The sequence below is a fragment of the Chiroxiphia lanceolata genome, chromosome 1, assembly GCF_009829145.1.
Source record: "Chiroxiphia lanceolata isolate bChiLan1 chromosome 1, bChiLan1.pri, whole genome shotgun sequence".
NCBI lineage: Eukaryota > Metazoa > Chordata > Aves > Passeriformes > Pipridae > Chiroxiphia > Chiroxiphia lanceolata.
In genome coordinates this window covers 129647402-129666391 of record NC_045637.1, presented here as the reverse complement: position 1 = coordinate 129666391, position 18990 = coordinate 129647402, and the positions used below count along the sequence as shown (strand labels likewise).

The window sequence follows — 18990 nt, the reverse complement described above, 5'->3', positions numbered from 1 at the left end:
GATAGCAGGAGCATTTCACACAGGCGCCCTTACTACAGGTGGTGTTCCCATTCCTGCCTAGGGATGCTGCAAGTCCACCGAGGCAAGCCTGTTTTAGCCTCAGTTTTATCATTTAAGAGTTGTACCTTGGGTCAGTTGGGGTTATTCTAGTCTTCGGCAACAGATAATGAATGCTTTCTGGTCATTGTCTCCTTCAGAATATTACAGTGATGTAAGTACTTCTTGTTATTTCTCTCTTCCCAAATATAATATTCCCAATTGAATATTTATTGCAAATAAGTGAAACACAGGGAATAGATTTGAACATATATGAAGATCAATGCACTCTTTCTCATTACTATTTCTGTTCAGGTGCTGTGTGAATACTTCAGAGATGGTCATAAAGGACTTGATTCTAAGTGGAGTAGGTAAAGGGCAGCAAAGAAAACGCAGAGGGAGATAAGAGAGGAATAAAAATAATGAAATAAGCAAGTAGATACACTGGGAGCAGAGTATTGATGGCCTTATGACCTGGTAAATGCCTAGAAACAAAAGCTATGTCCAGATTTTAAGAGTTTTTCCTCTCTAAAACCTTGAAGTAGGAACAAAATAAGGATTAGGATTGCGCAGTGTCTAGTGACTGCTTGAAACTTCTTGGTTTCCATGGCTCATGGCACTCAAATAAACCTGTTTCTGACCTTGAGAGGTGAGCCTATTATCAATTGATAATAGTAGAAGAGATGTGTGTAGCTTTGATTCACACTTGCCTGTCACTGCCCCACTCCCTAAGTTCACTCCCTGTCTCTCATGCTCTTGCTGTGATGTATAATTTCCACTGTTCTCAGGATGCCTCTCCCAGAAGCTTTGTTAACGATGTCTGTGTCTCCCAGAAGGATTTAAGATTCAGAAATACCCGTTACCTCCAGTATAAACTCCCTGAAGCACATACCAGATGACAAGGTAGTTTCTTAAAATGGAAAAGAAAAGCAAGAAATGCCTCTTATATGGCTTTTGAAAAGTTGTCTCAGGGTATTTAAAATAAACATGGGTTTCTGAAAGACATGAAGACTCTGATGGGAGCTCAGTTTTTGCTTTGCTTTCCCTGTAATATCTTCTGAATATTACAGAGCAATGGTATTCCCTAAGGGAAGTACTCTGAAACCTAGATGAAAAACATACTGAAAAATTCAGCAGTTGGCATTCCACTTTAAAACAAGTAAGAATACTTTCTTCATCTTTTCTGAAATCACTGTTTCCTGGGCACATGGCACTGTGCTGTTACACTATGTATGCTAACTCTAGTTAAGAAGGAATGAGGACGGAAATAACTTTTGGGGAGCAAAGTCTCCCCTGTACAGCTGTTGATGTGCCTGGTAACCATTTGACTGGGAGCAGCCTCAGTTGATCTTTCCTTCTTCAGTTGCTTTGAAGGCAGGCAAAATGTTGGTTCAGTTTGGACTGTAAGGCTGTGGTGTGGTGGGGTGTATATGTATCTTGTTTTGGGGCTTTTCTTTGTGTCAGGCATTTACCTTGTCTTTATGCATCTGTTCTTCATGCTCAAATATCTTGCTTGTTTGATGGGAAAGAACATGATGGAAACTGCAAAATTTAGACATTGTAAACCAGTTTTTAAACAGATAAATTCAAGAGTTATACTAGTTCATCTTTATTTTATTCTGATGTGACCCTGAGCACTGGCAATAGCTGGCACATATCAGCTATTGTCTTAGTCAAAGATGCACCTTCTCTCAGCTGACACCGAATGAGTTTTGGTCTATAAGACATTACGGTCTCAGCAATGTTAGCTGACAAAGTTACAGACAGAGGAAAATGTGCTTATTGTTTAAAACACCACTGATGTCAGTGTGGGCAGACAGCTACTACAGGTGAATGCTTTCCAGCCATTTTGATCCCAGTGCATTGAAGCAGAAAAAATAAACTAGATGCACTTCATAGCTGTGATTAAGCACAGTGTAAAATACTTGGGGGAAAAAGTCTCTACAGCCCAGTTATACAAACAAATTGGTGTCATGCTAACAGAAAACAAAAAGACTGGACTAATGGAAAAATACACGGCTGCTGATTTTTCTTAAAATTAATTTATATGAGTGGCTTTGTTGACTGAGCACATGTTCATGTGGATGTGGGGTGTATTATTCCAACCCTTTCTGTAACATAACCGCGGCGACTGCGTCACATGGTGCTAGTGCAAACAAAGTCTCGCTAACAGCCCATGAATAGAAGCATTTTCCGAGAATACAGTTTCTCACTGGGACTATCGACTGGTTCCTGTGCTACCAAGGGATAACTGTGGACAGTTTTGGAATTATAGAGTAAGTGTAGTAACCTGAAGTGTGTAAGACCAGTGTTTGTTATATAATCAAAAAGAGTACAAGGGATATAGTTAATTGTGTGACACTTTTGATTGATTAGATTGGAAGGCAGTAGCTAATATAGTAGAATACAGCTTATGAAACACCAGCTATTTTAATTCTATCTATATTCCGTGTCCTTTTTGTTCTCTTAATGCCTGCAGTTTGAATCTGAGAGGCCATCACACTGAGCTGACTTCCTCCACATAGCAAGACTCCCTGCATTTTCCTTCACCTCCATTAGCATCCTATTTGCATCAGATCCAACATAAACACTGCTTTCTTGAAGGACTCAGCTCAACTTATCTTTCTGATCTTACAGCCATTTATTTTCTTAGCTATTAAGCAACTCATCCTAATCTTTATTTTGTTTCTGTCTCATTGTCTTGTGTTATCAATTCATCTTGTGGGAGCTTTTTCTCCTAGAACAAAAGCACTTTTTTTAATATTACTGTAAAACTCTTTGCTTTCCTCTTGACATTCTTTGAGAACTGTTTTTGGATGTACATTGGGAAAAAAATTAATTCCATATACACATATAGGAAATGATGAAACTACACTTTAGACTTTGAAGAACATCTTGATTTTCTAACAGAAGTAAAAATATTTTAAAGGCTTGATGGGTGTGAATAAACTTTGTTGCAGGAAATGTTGGCTGTTTCTCAGCCGTCCCCGCAAGGGAGTGTTGTGAGCAAGGAGAGGCAGAGAGTCCCCTGGGAACAGGGGCAGTGCAAGACTTGGTCCAGAGCATTGGTTCTCTTTAGTCAGTGCCAAGCCGGCATCGCCATAAAGTCCACTGCGAACTCAGAAGCGCATCTTGGCACCTCAGGGGCTGCTGTCCCCCATTCCCCCACCGGGCGCTGTACCCCTCTACCCCAAAACCGAACCCGGGCCCGTCCCCGCCCCTCCCGCGGCCGCCACATCCCACTTCCCACAGCCCGCCCCCACCGCCACTGGCCACGCCTCCTGCCCCGACGCCCCGCCCCCGCCGCGGGTCGCCGCGCTTTCATTGGCTAGGTGTTAAGAGCGACAGGGCCGCTGGCCAATGGAGCCTGCGCTGGCGCCCCTGTGGCGCCCAATGAGCGCGCGCGCCCACCGCCCCTGCCCGTCGCGGCCAGGCGCCGGGGCTGCGCGGTGCCATTCGGAGGGCGGGCGGCGCGGCGAGCGGATGGTGGTCGTTGCAGCTCTGTGGCGCCGGCGGGGGCAGGAGCTGGAGCAGGAGCTGGCTGGGAGCGCCTCCCCCCCTCCCCATCCTCCCTCCTCGGGCAGCGTGTACCCTCGTCGCGCCCCGCCGGCGACCACCCTGAGCCGGCAGCGTTGTACGATGTGAGCGGCCGCTGGGCTCGGCAGCGCCCCTGGTGCTCTCGACGCTGGGGCGGGCAGCGATGGCCAGAGCCTGGCGTGGGAGCAGCAGCCGCCGTCGCCGATAGGAAGCGCCGGGGGCAGCTGGGCAGGCGGCGCGGAGACTCCCTCGGGCCGTGCAGCGCTCGTCCCGCCCCGCCCCCTCTCTCCTTCCCCCCCTTCCTCCTCCTCTCCCCGCGGCCGGTGCATGCGGGGCGCCGGAGGCCGAGCTCGGGTTCCCCGCAGCCGTCGGAGCGAGTGACCCGCGGGGTCCTGCGCATCCCCGCCATGTCCTCGTCCAGCTCCTCCCAAACTCCCCCGTCCCACCACCAGCCCCCGCCGCAGAGGATGAGGCGCGGCGCCGCCGGGTCCCCCACTGCCGGTTGCGGCACGGCCGGGGGCCCCGGTAACGGCGCCGGGGGAGGCGCGGCGGGGACCAGCCGGCTACTCCAGCCCATCCGAGCGACCGTCCCGTACCAGCTCCTGCGGGGCAACCAGCACAGCCCGACCCGATCCCCCTCCGCCTCGGTGGGCAGCGGCACGGGGCCGGGGGGTCGCGGCGGGGGCAGTCCCCCTCCACCGCCTAGCGCGACGCCGCCGCTGGCAGCGGGAGGCGGCGGAGCGGAGCCGGGCAGGGTGAAGGGCAGGCAGCGGCGCTCGCCGGAGACCGGCGGCAGCAGGAGGAGCAGCTCACCTGAGAGACGGAGCCCCAGCTCCCCCGTGTACAGAGGTAAAGCACCGGGACAAAGCCGGTCCCGCTCCCCTGCCCCCCGGGCTGCCGTATGGGCTGGGGCCGCCCAGCCTCCGGGCACCCTGGGCTCTGCTACCCGCTCTGGGGCTGCGTTTTTCCCTCCCCCCGGGCTAGAGGGGGTCGGAGACTGGGGGACTCCCAGCCCGGCCGGAACAGCCCCTCTGGAGCCTTGGGGAGCGAGGGTGAGTCCTAAAACACTCCCTCCCCCCACCCCTCGGGTCAGGTGTCGTGCCCGCGTTTGCCCTGCCAGGAGTGCAGCCGAACAGGGGAAAAAAACATTTCGTCCCGTCGCCCTCCCTCGAGGTGGGGGGGAGGCGCCCCCTGAAATGTCATCCTCCGTTTCGGTCGAGGTGGAGACCCTGCTTGGGAAGAACACCCCCCTGTTCCGCGAGGCCCCGGGAGGACCGGAGCTGGGGCGAGGCCCAGGGGTCCCCCTCCGGCGGCTCCCCCTGCCCAGCCCGGTCCCTCCGGGGGCGAGCATCGGGGGCTCCGACCGCGGTGCTCCTTCTTCTTTCTACCCTTGAGCTCGGGCCCTGGCAGCGGAGGTGTGTAGTAGAGGAACGAGCCTAAAATTAACCCGCTTCCCTGTCTACAGCTGTAACTATTTAGTAGGGGTGTTAATGGGTTAGATTTATATCTGAGATGTCACAGCCGAGTTCCAAAGTGTGTGCTAAACCCAAGCCTCAAACGCTCTTCCTTTCTGCAGAGCTCAGTTTCTTAGACTTGCATTTTTATAGCATCTTAGGTTAAAAGATGGGATGTTTTCAAGCGCAGACTCCCAAACAAGGAAATTCCCATACTGAGATGTTTAAAAACAAATAACAGTCTCCTTCTGATATTTAATACTGAATCCTTGAAATTGTAAAAAAATCCTAACCAAATAAAACCCAACTCCAAAACCAAACAAACCAACCTCCAGTGCAGCCAAAATAGGCCTATAAAGTTTAAAATGTAAAACTGATTCCCAGCAAGTCCAACTTAACCTGCGTCAGGTTGTCTGTTAAATTATTGAATGTGTTAAAGTAGCAGTGGCCATCTTACCTCCCTCCCTCCTTCCCCCATCACTTTAGCAGTTGAATGAATCAGACTAAATGGACTTTTCATGTTATCCTGTTGTAGCTATCAGGTGTCTCACATCATCTCTTTCTGGGAACGTTTTATATGGTTCAATACCCCTCGCTTTTTCTATCCCTTCCATAAGCCTTACTGTGTTTCATTTCTGTGGCAAGTTGTGGTCGGTGCTGGGTGCCAGCATGTTTTGTAGCAGTGGAATCTTACCTTCTCCCCAGTTCTCCCCTTCAGTTTGTATGTGTAGTAAAACCTTACTATCTGTAGTATTTCTAACTTGGGCAGATCTGTCATTAGGACAGGGGCAGTTTTTTTGCGAATGAGCAAAATGTCAGTGCCAGTTTGGCATGGCTAATTTGCCCTGTGCATCTGTTTATGCAGATGACCAAATCGATTGTGTTATAATCTGAGCAGAGATACGTTGTAATTTATTTTTGAAAAAGATCATCTATTTACACAGAAGTTTTGCATGCTTGAAAATGGAACTGAGCTTCAGTGGTTTTGCTTCATTCAAGCTCTATTTTTAAAGATCATAGTTTTTTTCACTGTATGGAGCATTAAATGTAGATTTCCTTTTTTCCTTCTGAAACCTTTGGAAAATGCTAATGGAAAACTAGAAAAAAAAAGTCAGTGCATATGAGTAGTGATGGTGCTGATGATGAGCGTTCTAAATTATTTAATTATGGGAACCTGGACGAAAACATTGTAGTGGTGCAGTGTATAAAGTCTACGCTTAAGGTGTATTGAAGAGGGAGGAATGCAGGCAGTTACCGGCAAGCAAGGAAGATTACTGCAAAGCTGTGAAGTATTTCCTTACTGCATACGAATTTTTTTGTTGGGGGGAACATTTTAATTTTAGAAAGTGGTTTCAATCTTCTTCATCTGTGGGCTATTTTAGCCTTAATAAATCAGGTTGTAGATTTGTACTGAATGACTTTTCCGTCACTCAACTTGTTTGAGCTTGCCTCCCGGTGAACCTCGTTAACAGCACACATAGCTTGATTCGGTTTAATGGGTGCAGTGTATAAAATCCTAAGTGGTCCGTTAAGAAGCGCACCCTGTAATCTGTATGCGCTGGAAGGAATTCGTTCCCCCTCCTCCAGGTCAAGCCAGCTGCTGCTGCAGAAGCTGACATCCTCTAGCAAATCCTGAATGAATGAATGAAAACAACGTGATCGCCCTAATAATGACCACAATTGCATACGTCAACAGCTTTATTTTACCGAAATACAGGCACCATTTTCTAGCGGGCAGGGTAATAAGATACTCTATTTCTTCAGTTTTGGGAATGAAAAAAGGTTTCCAACCCCCAGCCCTCTCTACCTCCAAAACCTAGATCTGTTTTTGCACCATTTGGAATATAGTTGCATGCCATGGGGCAGTATTTTGTCTTTGTTTCCCTGTGCGTTCCTCAGCATTTCAGTACATGATGTATGGTACTAAAAGCATTGCTTGTAGTCTATGTGGTGATAGTAGTATATAGAAAACTGCTTGCTGAACTGGAGTACTGCTGCAGTAATAATGGAGGACTTGGAAAAAAAAATTCAGAAATGTTCTGTTTTCAGACATGGACCATCTTGCTGTGGCTTGTTAAACAATGTGCTACTCCAGCTATTTATAGTTGTTATCAGTATGCAAGTCTTGGGGAAGTGGCTTGATTAAGTTTTTTTTGTCAGTTTTTCCAAGCCATTTCCCACTGCTGTAAAATGTGAGCTTAGGCTGTAGGTTTAATCCTGTTGTTTTTCTCACCAGGGCAGGAGATGTTTGTCTTTGGCTCTGCAGTCTGACTTGGATTGTTTCACGAATATGCTTGTTCTGGAGACTGCTCATGATTCTGATAGATAGATGTTTTTTTCTTCTTAAGACACCTGCCCCTTCCCTGCATTCTTTCAACCTTTTCCATTATAGATTCCTTGAACTGACTATTCTACTAAGGCATTTTGTTGTGGATATTTTATTGATTTGCCAGAGGTTCTTTTTATAAAGGAGATTTCTGTGAAAACACTCCAGCTTTGAGCCTCTACAGGTCACTGCAACTACCATTGCAGGCACAGTGACATCACCACTACATGAATGAAAGCAGCATGTTCTGTTTTTCCTCCTATCATCATATTTTTCTCTCCCTTCTTTCTACTGTGCTGTAAATGTTTTTTTTCTGCAGCAACACCCTGCGTATTTAGAATGTAAACATTTAATAATTTGATGATATTTCCTTTAAGAAAATTTGAGTATTTTTAGTTGTTAGGAAACCATGAATGCATGTATTAGTATTTGGTTAGTATCGATACTGAATGGGCAAGAAATCATGAATGCTATATACTGTTTCCAGGGTGCTAAAAAAAAAAAAAGGAATAAGATGGGGAAAAATCTTCTGATACCATAGGATAAACCTGCTGTGTGCAGGTCAGTCCGCTCCTTTCCTCTTTCTTGAAACATGTTTATTCCTTACTAGCAGATTTTTTTTTGATAGTGTGTGTTCATGTTTTGGAGAGTTGGCAATGGAAAAAGTGTCTGATTGAATGTAATAACACATGGTTTTCTAAAAGGGAATATATCTGATAGAACTCTGAGTGCATAACCTAACATAATCAACAGAATTTGAAGCTGTGTGGTTTATGACAAAGTACATTCCAGTAGTAATCAAAAAAAGCCAAACCCTTGGACATGTTAAACAGAACTTACTACTTGCTTGTGGATGTGTCTTTAAAGAAAAAAAGCAAGTTGTCTTCTTTCTTGCCTTGCCTGGATAAAATCAGTAGTTTCTGTTGTTATGTAAAGTAGCTTGTATAAATATGAGAGTGAGTTTCCTGTTAGGGTGGCTTTTTTTCACATTGTGTGAATATTTTGTTTACGTGGAGGGTGTAAATGACTTCTATGTGGTTCAGGTTCAACATTTTTTTCATCAAATGCTTTGATTTGTTTAGTATTAACTCTGGTCGTACTCTAATATTATGCTTCGTATTTTTCTGACTTTCATTTACACAGTGTATAGCACAAACTTTTTTCCGTGTCAAATTCTGAAGACAAACATTAGTTTTAAGGACATAGGAAAAATTCTGTAATCAATTTGGCTGTTAAAGGTTCCCAGTGTCTTTTACTTCCCAAAATAACTCCTGAAGCATTGCCAACATTAGTGAGAGAAAGGAGTTAGAAAAGATGCAAAACAACTGCATAACCCAGTCCTGAGTAAGAAGTATATATATCTCTTTTTAGGCTAGTGGAGTGAGGAGTGACGTAAGACAGACAATATTGCTGATCTCTAGGCTGGTAAGGGATATCAGTATTAGCCCCCCCTCCCCTAAAATTCAAACTTCAAAAGGCAGAAGTATTTTAATAGCTTGGATTCAAGCCACGCAATATTTTGGCATCATAAGCCAAAAGATCAAGAAGACCTTTCCTTTATTTCTAACAAATGTAGGTAAGGAAGTAATTTTTGTGACGCTTCCTATTTCCTGATGCCTGAATAATAGCAGTATTCCCATAATTGTATGACCAAAACAGTTTTGCTCCAGCTTTGTCCCTCTCTCTTCTCAAAATAGCTTTCATTGGAATATATGGTGAAATAAAAGACACTGGCTAAATTTGATCCAGTTGTCTTGAACTCAAAGGCTTTTTAGTTTCATGTTTTAACATCACTTTAAGTGAGAATAGTGTGTTAGATGTCCTTTATAAATATGCTTCCTAAAACAAATTAATTTAGCTTCTTTCAGGTGTTAAACTGCAGGAAAGAAAAATAGAAAGGTATTTTCTCCATTGAATTTGAACAGTGCTGTAGCAAGGCATTAGCTATGAAGAAAGAACCTCCCTGCCTCATGGAAAAAATAACTTACAAAATATATGCATATACCTATTTTAAATCACTACTTGACCTTTAATTCTTATTCTTCGGGTGTAAGCAAGTAATGTATGTGTGTTATGTATGGCTAAACTCAAGTTACTTGCCAACATCTGTACATAGTAAAACAGTGGCAAATACTGCAATTTGGTTTCTGAAATTCATGGTTCCTGTGTTTTGTTGTTTTCTTTCCTGTGGTGGTGGGGGGAATAGAGGTTCTTAAAATATACCTTAAAACGCAGAGAGGGTAGATGAAGGGAGTGTATCTTAAAATCTTACCAAAAAAATCAGTGTTTGCCAGGTGTAGACTGACACATTTTGTTGTATAGCTAAAATTCACAGTGGAACCCCATTTTTAAAATGGGGTTCATAATACTACTCTATATATCATCATGAAAAAAATAATAAAGATAACTGATGAAGTAATTCTGAAGTTTAAGTTCAGTCTGGACTTGAAAGCAGTAGTTGTAACAATGCAGATGTATTGGAAATAGAGTATATGCTCCTCAATGTTTCAGTGTAAGTGAATATTTTAAATACTTTTTTAATGAGACTTCATCAGTTGATCTTCATCTGAAGAAGGTAATAATGTTTTTTAACCCATAGTGAAAAAAGAAAGTTACTGTTTAAATCAGTTGGCAATTGCTTCAGTAGAGAAGACTTTTACCAGCACTTGACACAATAGTTAGTTCCCCATGGATTTTGCATATGTTGAGGAGAAGTTGTTAAAGTAGTAGGGTTTAAACATCAATTAGCGGTTTTTTTAAATGTCTTTTATAGATGAATAAAATGATGCTGTATTAAAGATATACAACTGGAAAATTTTGCTCAAGGATTAAGATAGTTAACTGTTAGTGATCATTATCTTGCTTTAATGTTAGTGTTTAAATGCATTGAGTTCTCTCTGTTTCAGTGCTGCCTCCCATGTAAACTTGTAGTGCCTAAACAATGGCTTAAGGCATTTTCAAGCAAGTAAAATATTATTCATATCTCATTGTCAGAAGGGATACATCACAGCAACTTGTCAGCCTGAGATTATGCCCTTTTCTTTTGTGTCACCATTTTTAAGGTGTGGGCAGTTGCAAGATGAAGATAATTGGAAATTAGGGTGAAAGAAAATGGGTGTTTGTACTTAATAATCTAATTCTGAGTAATAATTCCCAGTGTGTATTTACTTCTTCCCAGATTAGAGTGTCCTTCAGTTATGCTTTTTTCCCCCATCTGATTTGAGTCTGAAGTTCATAACTAGTATTTGTATTATGACTATTTTTGAATTGGAAACTAAATGCTAAAGTGTGAAAATAGCTGATGGGTCCTGAAAGGGATGACAATTTGAGACTTCTGCAGTATGGATACCACACAGAGTATCATGATACGGTGTGTAATACCAATCCTTTTGAATGGTGAGTTGGTCTCTCCAGCTCTTATTTTTCCAAAGCTGTGAACTCATTCATGGAATCATTCATCCATATCTGACACTGAAATAAATGCTCTGTCAGGAACCCTTTCTTAATCTACCAGCTCTGTGATCTGGACTTAGGACCAGAGCTGTTTCCTTACATTGTCCCCTTGGACTGTCTGGTGATAACTTTGCTCAGACTGTGTCTTTTGTTATTAAGACAGAAGGCGGCATGTAGCTCCTGGAAAATCTGGAAACACAGCCAGGCCAGGTGAGACCATGCTGGGGAGTGCCCTCAGCCTGCTGTCTCTGGCCTTGTAATCCTGTCTCTGCCCTGGTTGTGTTCATTTTACTCCTACACTTTCTCTGCTCCTTTGGTGTATGCACCACTTCTTAGCTGCTGCTGCTGCTGCTTCATACCAAACTATTGACAGTCAGCCTGTTAGAAACAGATTAGTTTTCTCTGATAGGGAGAAAAAAACCACTCAGGAGGTGTGGGTGTCTACACGTAAGTTTTCTGCACAAACAATTTGTAAATAGGAATTAACCAGTTGGTGTTGGGTCAGTGAAGGTGGTTTTGATAGAAAGTTTACATTTTTTGTTGTAGTAGATCTCTTAATTAGCTTTCTGTATTAGATATTGCTGCTTTGGAGACTATATATGCTTCCCAGTAGGTCATAAAATGTTATAAGCCTGCTACGTCTAAAACCTTAATGCAGGGTACTGTATTAGACCTCCTTATTCAGTGTTGCATGTGCGCTAACAAATGATGACACAGGTGTTGGTGTTTATAAGAATGTAACTTTCACTGTTGTGAGTGTTAAATTGAGGAGTAGCTGTTTGCAATGGGTTTTGTTCTCTGAATCAAATACAAGTGAGTGATTAACAGCATTAGTTCTTACATGCCACTTGTTTTGCACAACCTGAAGCTAGTTTTACCCAAACAGCATATTCTGTTTCCTCTCTAGGAGGTGTGTCATATTTTGCTCATAAGAGCAGTGACTAAGAACAGAATGATAGCAGCTCTGTCATGGTTCTTGAATAATTTGCAATCCACTGTAGAATATTTTCTTCTCAATCTGCAGCGAGATAGTCTAGACCAGAATAATAATTAGTTAAGTGTCCCATTCCTTGAACAGTGCAAGTCACCTGCATGAACAAGGTTAGCTTCATCCTCCTTTCCTTTGCTCACACCACCAGGCATTAAACAAGGAGATTAGTTGTAGATGCAGTTCTGAATTTCAAGAATTAACACTAATTTCTGCCTTCATTGCAAGATCACTGGTGTTCGTACTACAGACTTGAAACTAATTTATGCAGCATGTCTACATCTGTCTTTTAGAAATGTTTCCTGTAAAAGTAACCACTCAGCTGTGAACCAATTAAATGTATGGCAATATGGGTATTGTCATATTGTGTGCCTTTTAATCTCTGTTTTGGTGTACAGTGCTTATTCTGGAGTTCTGAAATAAATAATTTGTGAAGGTTTGCTAGCTGGATTACCTGAATACCGTCATTTTTAAGAAAGCTTCATGGTTAGAAAAAAGCTAAGTATTCTAATACAGATGCTTAGGCTGCAGTACTAAAAAAAATTCAAAACTCTTAATTTCTCAACCTCTCTCAGCATTTGGAGACTAAGCTGTGATTTGGAAATAATGTGTTCTTACCAGAAAACGAATTTGATTATTCAGTATTGATCACTAGCTAATTCAATTAATTGTAGTCTGCAGAAATTAGTCTGTAAATACAAAGCCTACTTCAAATTATGTCATGCAGTCAGCAATTGGCTACTAAGTGCAGATATAGATGCCCAGGTTTGTGAATGTGTAGCTCCCAGGGATAACAGTGCAGTTGCTTTCAGTAGATGAAGCACTGCACCTGTGCTGGATCAGAAATATTGCTGGATAAAGCTTGTAAATTTTGGACTGTGTTTCCGGACATCAGGCCACAAAGACACACAGTGTGTAGGAGCCAGCTCCACAAGACCTATGAGTTTCTGTAGGTATTTAACATGGTCTCAGTGACACCCTTTCTGTATGTCACAGCAGACCTCACTAACCCAGTAAGACTAGAAAATGCTGGTGATTATAAGAGGTATCTATACTGTGGTGCAGTCTATGCTCTGGAGGGATTTGGTGAGGGCACTTCTTGTACAGAGTCAGCTTAAATTCAGTGCCATGTGTCAGCTAATCAGTCTTTCTGGAGTCTGGAGCCCTGGAAAGTACACTGTGAAACCCAGGAGGCTTTGCAGTGTTGACGCTATGCATTTAGGTGTTACACCTTCGCATCCAGCATATATTATTCTAAATCTTTTGTTATACGTGTTATCTTAACTTTCTGCTTCTCAAAGCAATGGAGAGTTGACTTGGTCGCTAAAAGTTAAACCCAGCTTTATGCTGAGTGCCCCGGAACAGACTTTGACCAGTGTAACTCTAAAAATATCAGCTAACTGCTGAAGAATGCAGAATGAAACTTAGGTTTACACAGTAGTTGGGAAGCTTGCCAGGTTAAAGGAGAAGCTGTCTTCACAGAAGTAGATTTCTGTTGAAGGTCTTAAATTTTCATTCTTAACTGATAGCTGTGTCTGCTTAACTGTGGCAGTTGACAATGGAATACCTTATACTTTCTTTCTCTCATACTCTTGATTTCTCTGGTATTTCACTTTCAGTGGCTCCTTTTTTGTACCTGGTACTCTGCCCAGAATAATCATCTTTGCAATGTTTTCTTCCCCCACAAAGAAACCATAAAATACATTTGAAATACTTGATGTTCTTTTCAAGGGGGGACAAGAAAAAGTCCTAATCTGGAAGAGAAAAATTCTGATGGGCAAAAATGTAATTAACTCATGCATGTGAAAGTAATGTGTATTTGAGAAATATCCATACAAGGAAGTGACTGGAGACACATACTCAGTATAGGACATTGTCCACACTGGAGATCCAAATAACTTTAACATTACTGTAAGAAAGAGAGACTCATTCTTTCAAAACAAATTGTTTATCAATGTGTGCAGTCCATATATTATTTAAAATATTAGATGTGAGAAACTGATGCATACATCTACCTGAATTTCTTCCAAAGACAGATATAGCCTATTAAGATGATTGGAGTCTCATGATTTGTTTAGTGCTGTGTATAGCCTTTAATATGAAGTTGAAGGATGCAGAGAGATCTTTTGATTGCAAGACTTGTAGCAGAAAACTCAGATTGGCCACACTGAGGATAGGAATTACCACGTGTGGCAATTGAAAATGTGGGAGAAGGGGAAGAAATGATTGTGCTGCCACTGTATATACAGTAAATGTTAGATCTAGCCTTTGTTTAGTTCTGCAAATTTGCATGCATATATAGCAAAACAAAAGATCCTACATAGAGATATTGTTTAAAATCTATAAATCTGGAGTAAAGTTTTGGATTTCAGAAGGAAATAGTTTGAAAAATTGTCTGAACAGTGTTACTCTGTCTTCAATACAAAGAGAATCTGTTTTAATGAAAAATGTAAACACTGTTGGAGTCTTTCAGACATAGAAAACCTCAAGGATTTGATCTGATTGCTTGGACACTTACCTCAAAAAGGCTGTTAGGAATAAACAGAGAGCCTGCAAGATTCAGCAGGGAGAACTGAGGAAAGAATGTCATATTATCAGTCACTTTTTGAAAGTGAGAATTGTTAAAACCCGAACAGACTTAGACTTTTTATGCTTTAAGACAGACAATAGAAACAAGCAAATTGGAAAATAAGGAAAAAGTAGTTGCAGCTGTTTGATACCAAGAAAAAAAGATGAAGAGTGATCTGAGACTGATTTGCTAGAATGTATGGTTTCAAAATTAACTCTAAGGAGCAGTAGGAAAAATCTCAGAGGAAATAACACAGATATTTTTTTCAATGCTTTCTGCTCACCAGAACAAAGTCTTAAGAAATCACTTCCATAATGGCAGTGACTTTTAACCCAGAAAGATTTAGGAAAAAAATTGTAAAGGATGAGAGTAATTTGGAATTAGGAATAACTGAGACTATAATAAATACAGATTGCATATTTTAATAAAGTCAATTCAGAGATCTCCATTGCAGGATTCTAGAAAAGCCTACTCAGAAATTGACACTTGCCTTCAGATTTCTAAGGCAATCTTGTAAATAGGAGGTGACACCATTTGATAGTAGATACCTGAGCATAGAATATACAATACTGATGTTTTAAATATGTGAAAAACATTGCGTCCAGTTCTAAAATTTAGACACCAGTTGGTGAAACTTCAGAAGAAATTTGAAGGGATGGTGGAAACCAGAGAGAACTGTTGAAGTGCAAAATGAGCTTCCAAGTTGTGTCATGCTAACTTGGTGGTTTTGATAGGAAAACTGATTTCCTAGATGGGAAGTAGATCTTATCTGCTTAGGCAAATTTTAAAATTAGGGTGATGAAATGCTTCATGAATTTTGAGAGGTTTAATTAGTACGCAGGAAAATGATGCAAGAAGAGTTTAAGAACCATGGGAATTGAAATAATACGTTTGAAAAGTGAGATTTAGAGGTTAAAAAAAAAAGGGGGGAGGTATATGTATGCGAGGTTGTACTTGAGCAGAATATCTTTTCCTCAAAGGAGGAGCATCTGATTTGAAAATGCTGGAGGGTGGAGCTGAGTGATCATGAGATCTCTAAACTGCCAACAAGAAGTGACTGAAAAAGTACTGGGTAGAGGGTGGGTCTTGCATGAAGAGCAGCTGGCCACATAGGAGCCTGATGAGGCATTGTATGGGATCCTGCACACTCCTCTGGTGCTCCACAATTCAAGAAAGGTAAAATCAAACTGGAGCAGACCCAGAGAAGGACTACTAGGTTAGGAGTTCTACTGTGTGATGCTAAAAAAATCTGCTCTGAGTGAAAATACAGTTGCTTTTTTAGAATCCAGGGGATGGAGAGTTGAGAAGAAAGAGCTGAAGTTAGTGCTAGGACACGATTAGTGATTTGGTTTGAGATGGTAAATGCTTATATAGAAAACTATAAGAAGACTTGAAACCATCAGGGGGAAAAAAATCTTCCTGGATCACATTTCCAGTAGGAATCATGAGGGCAAAATACTCAGCTGCTGTAAGACTGAGTTTGTAATCTTTTTTGAAGTTATTGTGTTTTGTCAGTGATAGCTGCGAAGTGGGCTCCAGGTTTAGGAAGTTGTTTTTAGTCTTTTGTTTCTGTGTCTTTAACTGATAATGAAAAGGTAATTTATTTAACCATTAAAGTTGGACACTGATGTAGGCAATCAGTTTTAATCTGGTATTACATTTCTGTTTTTCAATATTTTTTCCAGATAAAATTACTATTCTTGTTTAGTATACTTAGCCCTAGCTAGGAGAATGCTATCTCTAATAATTGGTGATCTTTATGATGGCATTGTATAGCCCCCGTGCATTAATTACAGTTCTTTGAGTATTTTGATTATGAAAATCAGAATCATGCATTTTGATTTAAGTTGTTTAATTTGTTATGTCCAGCTGCATTTTTATGGAAAGCGGAATTAGAATGAAGTGTTACAAACCCCTCACTTTCTACATCTTATTAGATTTTAAGTATTATTGTTATAACAGCACCAGACATCCATTCAGTGTCACCAAATTTATTCAACAAAGGTGGTAGTTTCTTTAGTTACTGAATTAATTGTGTTTATAATGACCTTTAAGACTTTATTTAATAATATACCGGAAGAAAAAAAAATAACACCCCAAGCTTTAGTACTGTTTTTGGTTCCCAAATTGGTTCTCAGTATTGGATAGATAGAATAAATCATTCAAAAGATCTAAATTAATGAACTAAAAGGAGGAAAATTTTCTATATCTACTGAAGTACATAACAGTTAATGACCGATTGTGTGTTTCGGTGTGTTTTTTCTCAAGTACTTAGCTGCTTAGCTCCAATCAATTTTGTTTTAACTTCTTAAATTAGGAACTTTTTAGATACTTTATTAAATGATACTAAATTTAGGTATTTGTGTGGTGTTTAAAGTTGAAGTAATAACTTTAAGGAAAAAAATACGTTCTAAAAATGTGAAATACATAAAAATCTGAACGATTTGAAAGTAGTGTTTTACCTACATGGCGTCCTGTTAGAAGAGTGCAAATGTGTAGGTTACATCTGTTGAACAAAGCAGGCTTTTGTGATATTAAATGCCACAGGTCCTATACATGCCAGCAGTAATCCTTGTTAGACGAATAACTTAGCTTTAGAGCACTGAAACTTTCTGCCGGATGGTTTGTTTACTTTTCTTACTGAGATTAGAGCGTTCTTTCTATGTTTGATCTCTAAGGATAATGTTGATTTTAAACAGGGGAGTTTTGCTGTGAACAAAATCTGACTTCTGAAAGATATTTGCAGTCACGTTTTACTTGATCTGTAATTGGGTGGAATAAGGGACAGGAGGCAGAGACCTTACTTCAACAGACATGCATAGGCAACCAAGATTGAGTCAGCTGTAGGTCCAGTGAAATATGCCAGCAAATTCATCCACGTGTCCCGCTTCCTCTGGGTATCTATAGCCTAGCTCTGTGCCTTGTGCCTTCTTGTATGTGCAGTTAGGTAAATGGAGCTGTGTGTCCTTGAAGAGTTGTGCATGAAGCCTCCTTGATGGAAGGAAATGCCTTGGTGTGCTGGTTGGATTCAGTGACTAATGAGAAGACCTCTTCCCTCTTTAGATGTGTTAGCCATAGTGATAAAAGATAAATCAATATGGTTGATTTCTAAGTCCTGTACTGTGGGTCAGTGTGTATGATTTTCCTTTGAAGCGCCAAGCTGGTTTTGTTTTACTTTGTTTTCCCAGTACAGGCTACCTCCTGTCTTTACAGACTTGTGTTTTATGCAGTTCAGTTTGAATCCTCATAAGCCTTGTCAGGTACAAAACTAAATCTGCCCCGACTACCAAACTGTAGAATGATCTGTGTGGAAAACTAGTTCCCCTCTTTATTTTTTTTTTCTCCCCTGAAGATTTTTGCATGTAGAAAGGACATAATTCATGGACCTGGATCTCTGAAAAGATCTTAGATCTCATCAAGAGAGATCTTGTTTTCTGCTTGTTCAGTTTGGTTGTTGGAGCCTTGGTTAGATTATGGTGCTGTTCTGTGCCTTTTTTATTCAGTTAGGATAATGAGAGGAAATTAAGAGTGGATTGTGTCAGTCTGTTTAGAGTATTTACTTCAGAATGTCATTCTCTCTTCATTTTTAGTCATTCTCTCTCTTGATTTCTAAAAATAGAAACTTGGGAATAATTTCTGAAGTTGGTACAACTGAACCAAAACCAATGTGGTGCACATAATGAAGACAGACGTTGTATGGAGCTGAATGTACAGTACTTTTAGAGATGTATCAGAAGGTAATTTAAAATGACTGTGTCTTATATCCTTTTACAAGTATAATTTTGGTAGCAAAACATTGTACTGCATTTTAAATGTTTGAAAAAGCTAGTATTTTGCTTTGTTTTAAGCTACTAAAGATATTAAGATGTATAATTTGAAATTATGAAGGAAAGTGCAGTAACTTCATGTCTTTTCAATTACATATTAGAGTGCAGTGGTTTTTTTAAGATGCTATTTAAAATCCTATTTTTAGTTATTTTCTATGAACAGTACATGGGAAACAGTGTGCTCTGAACCATTAATGCAGTCATTCAGCCAGTTTGCAGATTGGGTCAGAAACAAGTCTGTCAGTCACTGGCAAATGGGAAATGTCTTTTGAGCCAGTAGATCTGTCCTCTGGAATAAAACTTCAGGGTACCCCAAATCCCTTGTTAATCTTTTTCATGAGAGATTTTGGCTCCAGTTACAAGAGGAAAGCCTTCTTGAGAATGAAGATTGAAATATTTTTTTTTAAATGGCCTCTAAATCCCCATTATTCAGTCTTTTTCCTCGCAAAGTCATAGAGACAAGTTCTGCAAATAAACATGCACTAGTTTGACCATCTCCCTGTATAATCAGAGCAGAAAAGACCAATACATTCAGGAATCAGCGCAGTGTCACTATATACTTGCTTAAAAAGCAAACAGAAAGGCAAAACCCCTTGCCCAGACTTGTCCTAGACTTACTCCTCTTGAATCTGAAAATCTGCTTGTTGTGATACTCAAGGAATCGCTGTCCAAAGCAAGGAAGAGGAGAGGTGTCCATCTTTCCTGCTTGTACAAGGTGTAACAGAAGAGGGGAGTTTTAGCTAGATGTGTGGGACAGTCATCAGTAGCTGCTGTGGGAACTGTGACCTAAGTGGTGTTGG

The 18990-nt window shown here is 41.1% G+C and overlaps 1 protein-coding gene across 2 annotated transcripts in view; it reads left to right on the top strand.

Moving 5' to 3' along the window:
- Positions 1–3468: 3468 nt before the first annotated feature.
- Positions 3469–18990, top strand: part of GLCCI1 (glucocorticoid induced 1) — a 53499-nt gene continuing 37977 nt past the window's right edge. Inside the window, exon 1 of one of the 2 annotated variants that reach the window (XM_032687221.1) lies at positions 3469–4422. In XM_032687221.1, the coding sequence (XP_032543112.1) occupies positions 3981–4422 (442 nt within the window). In that variant the 5' untranslated portion in view covers positions 3469–3980. The remainder of the gene's footprint in view (positions 4423–18990) is intronic. The other variant, XM_032687211.1, reaches the window with a different exon arrangement.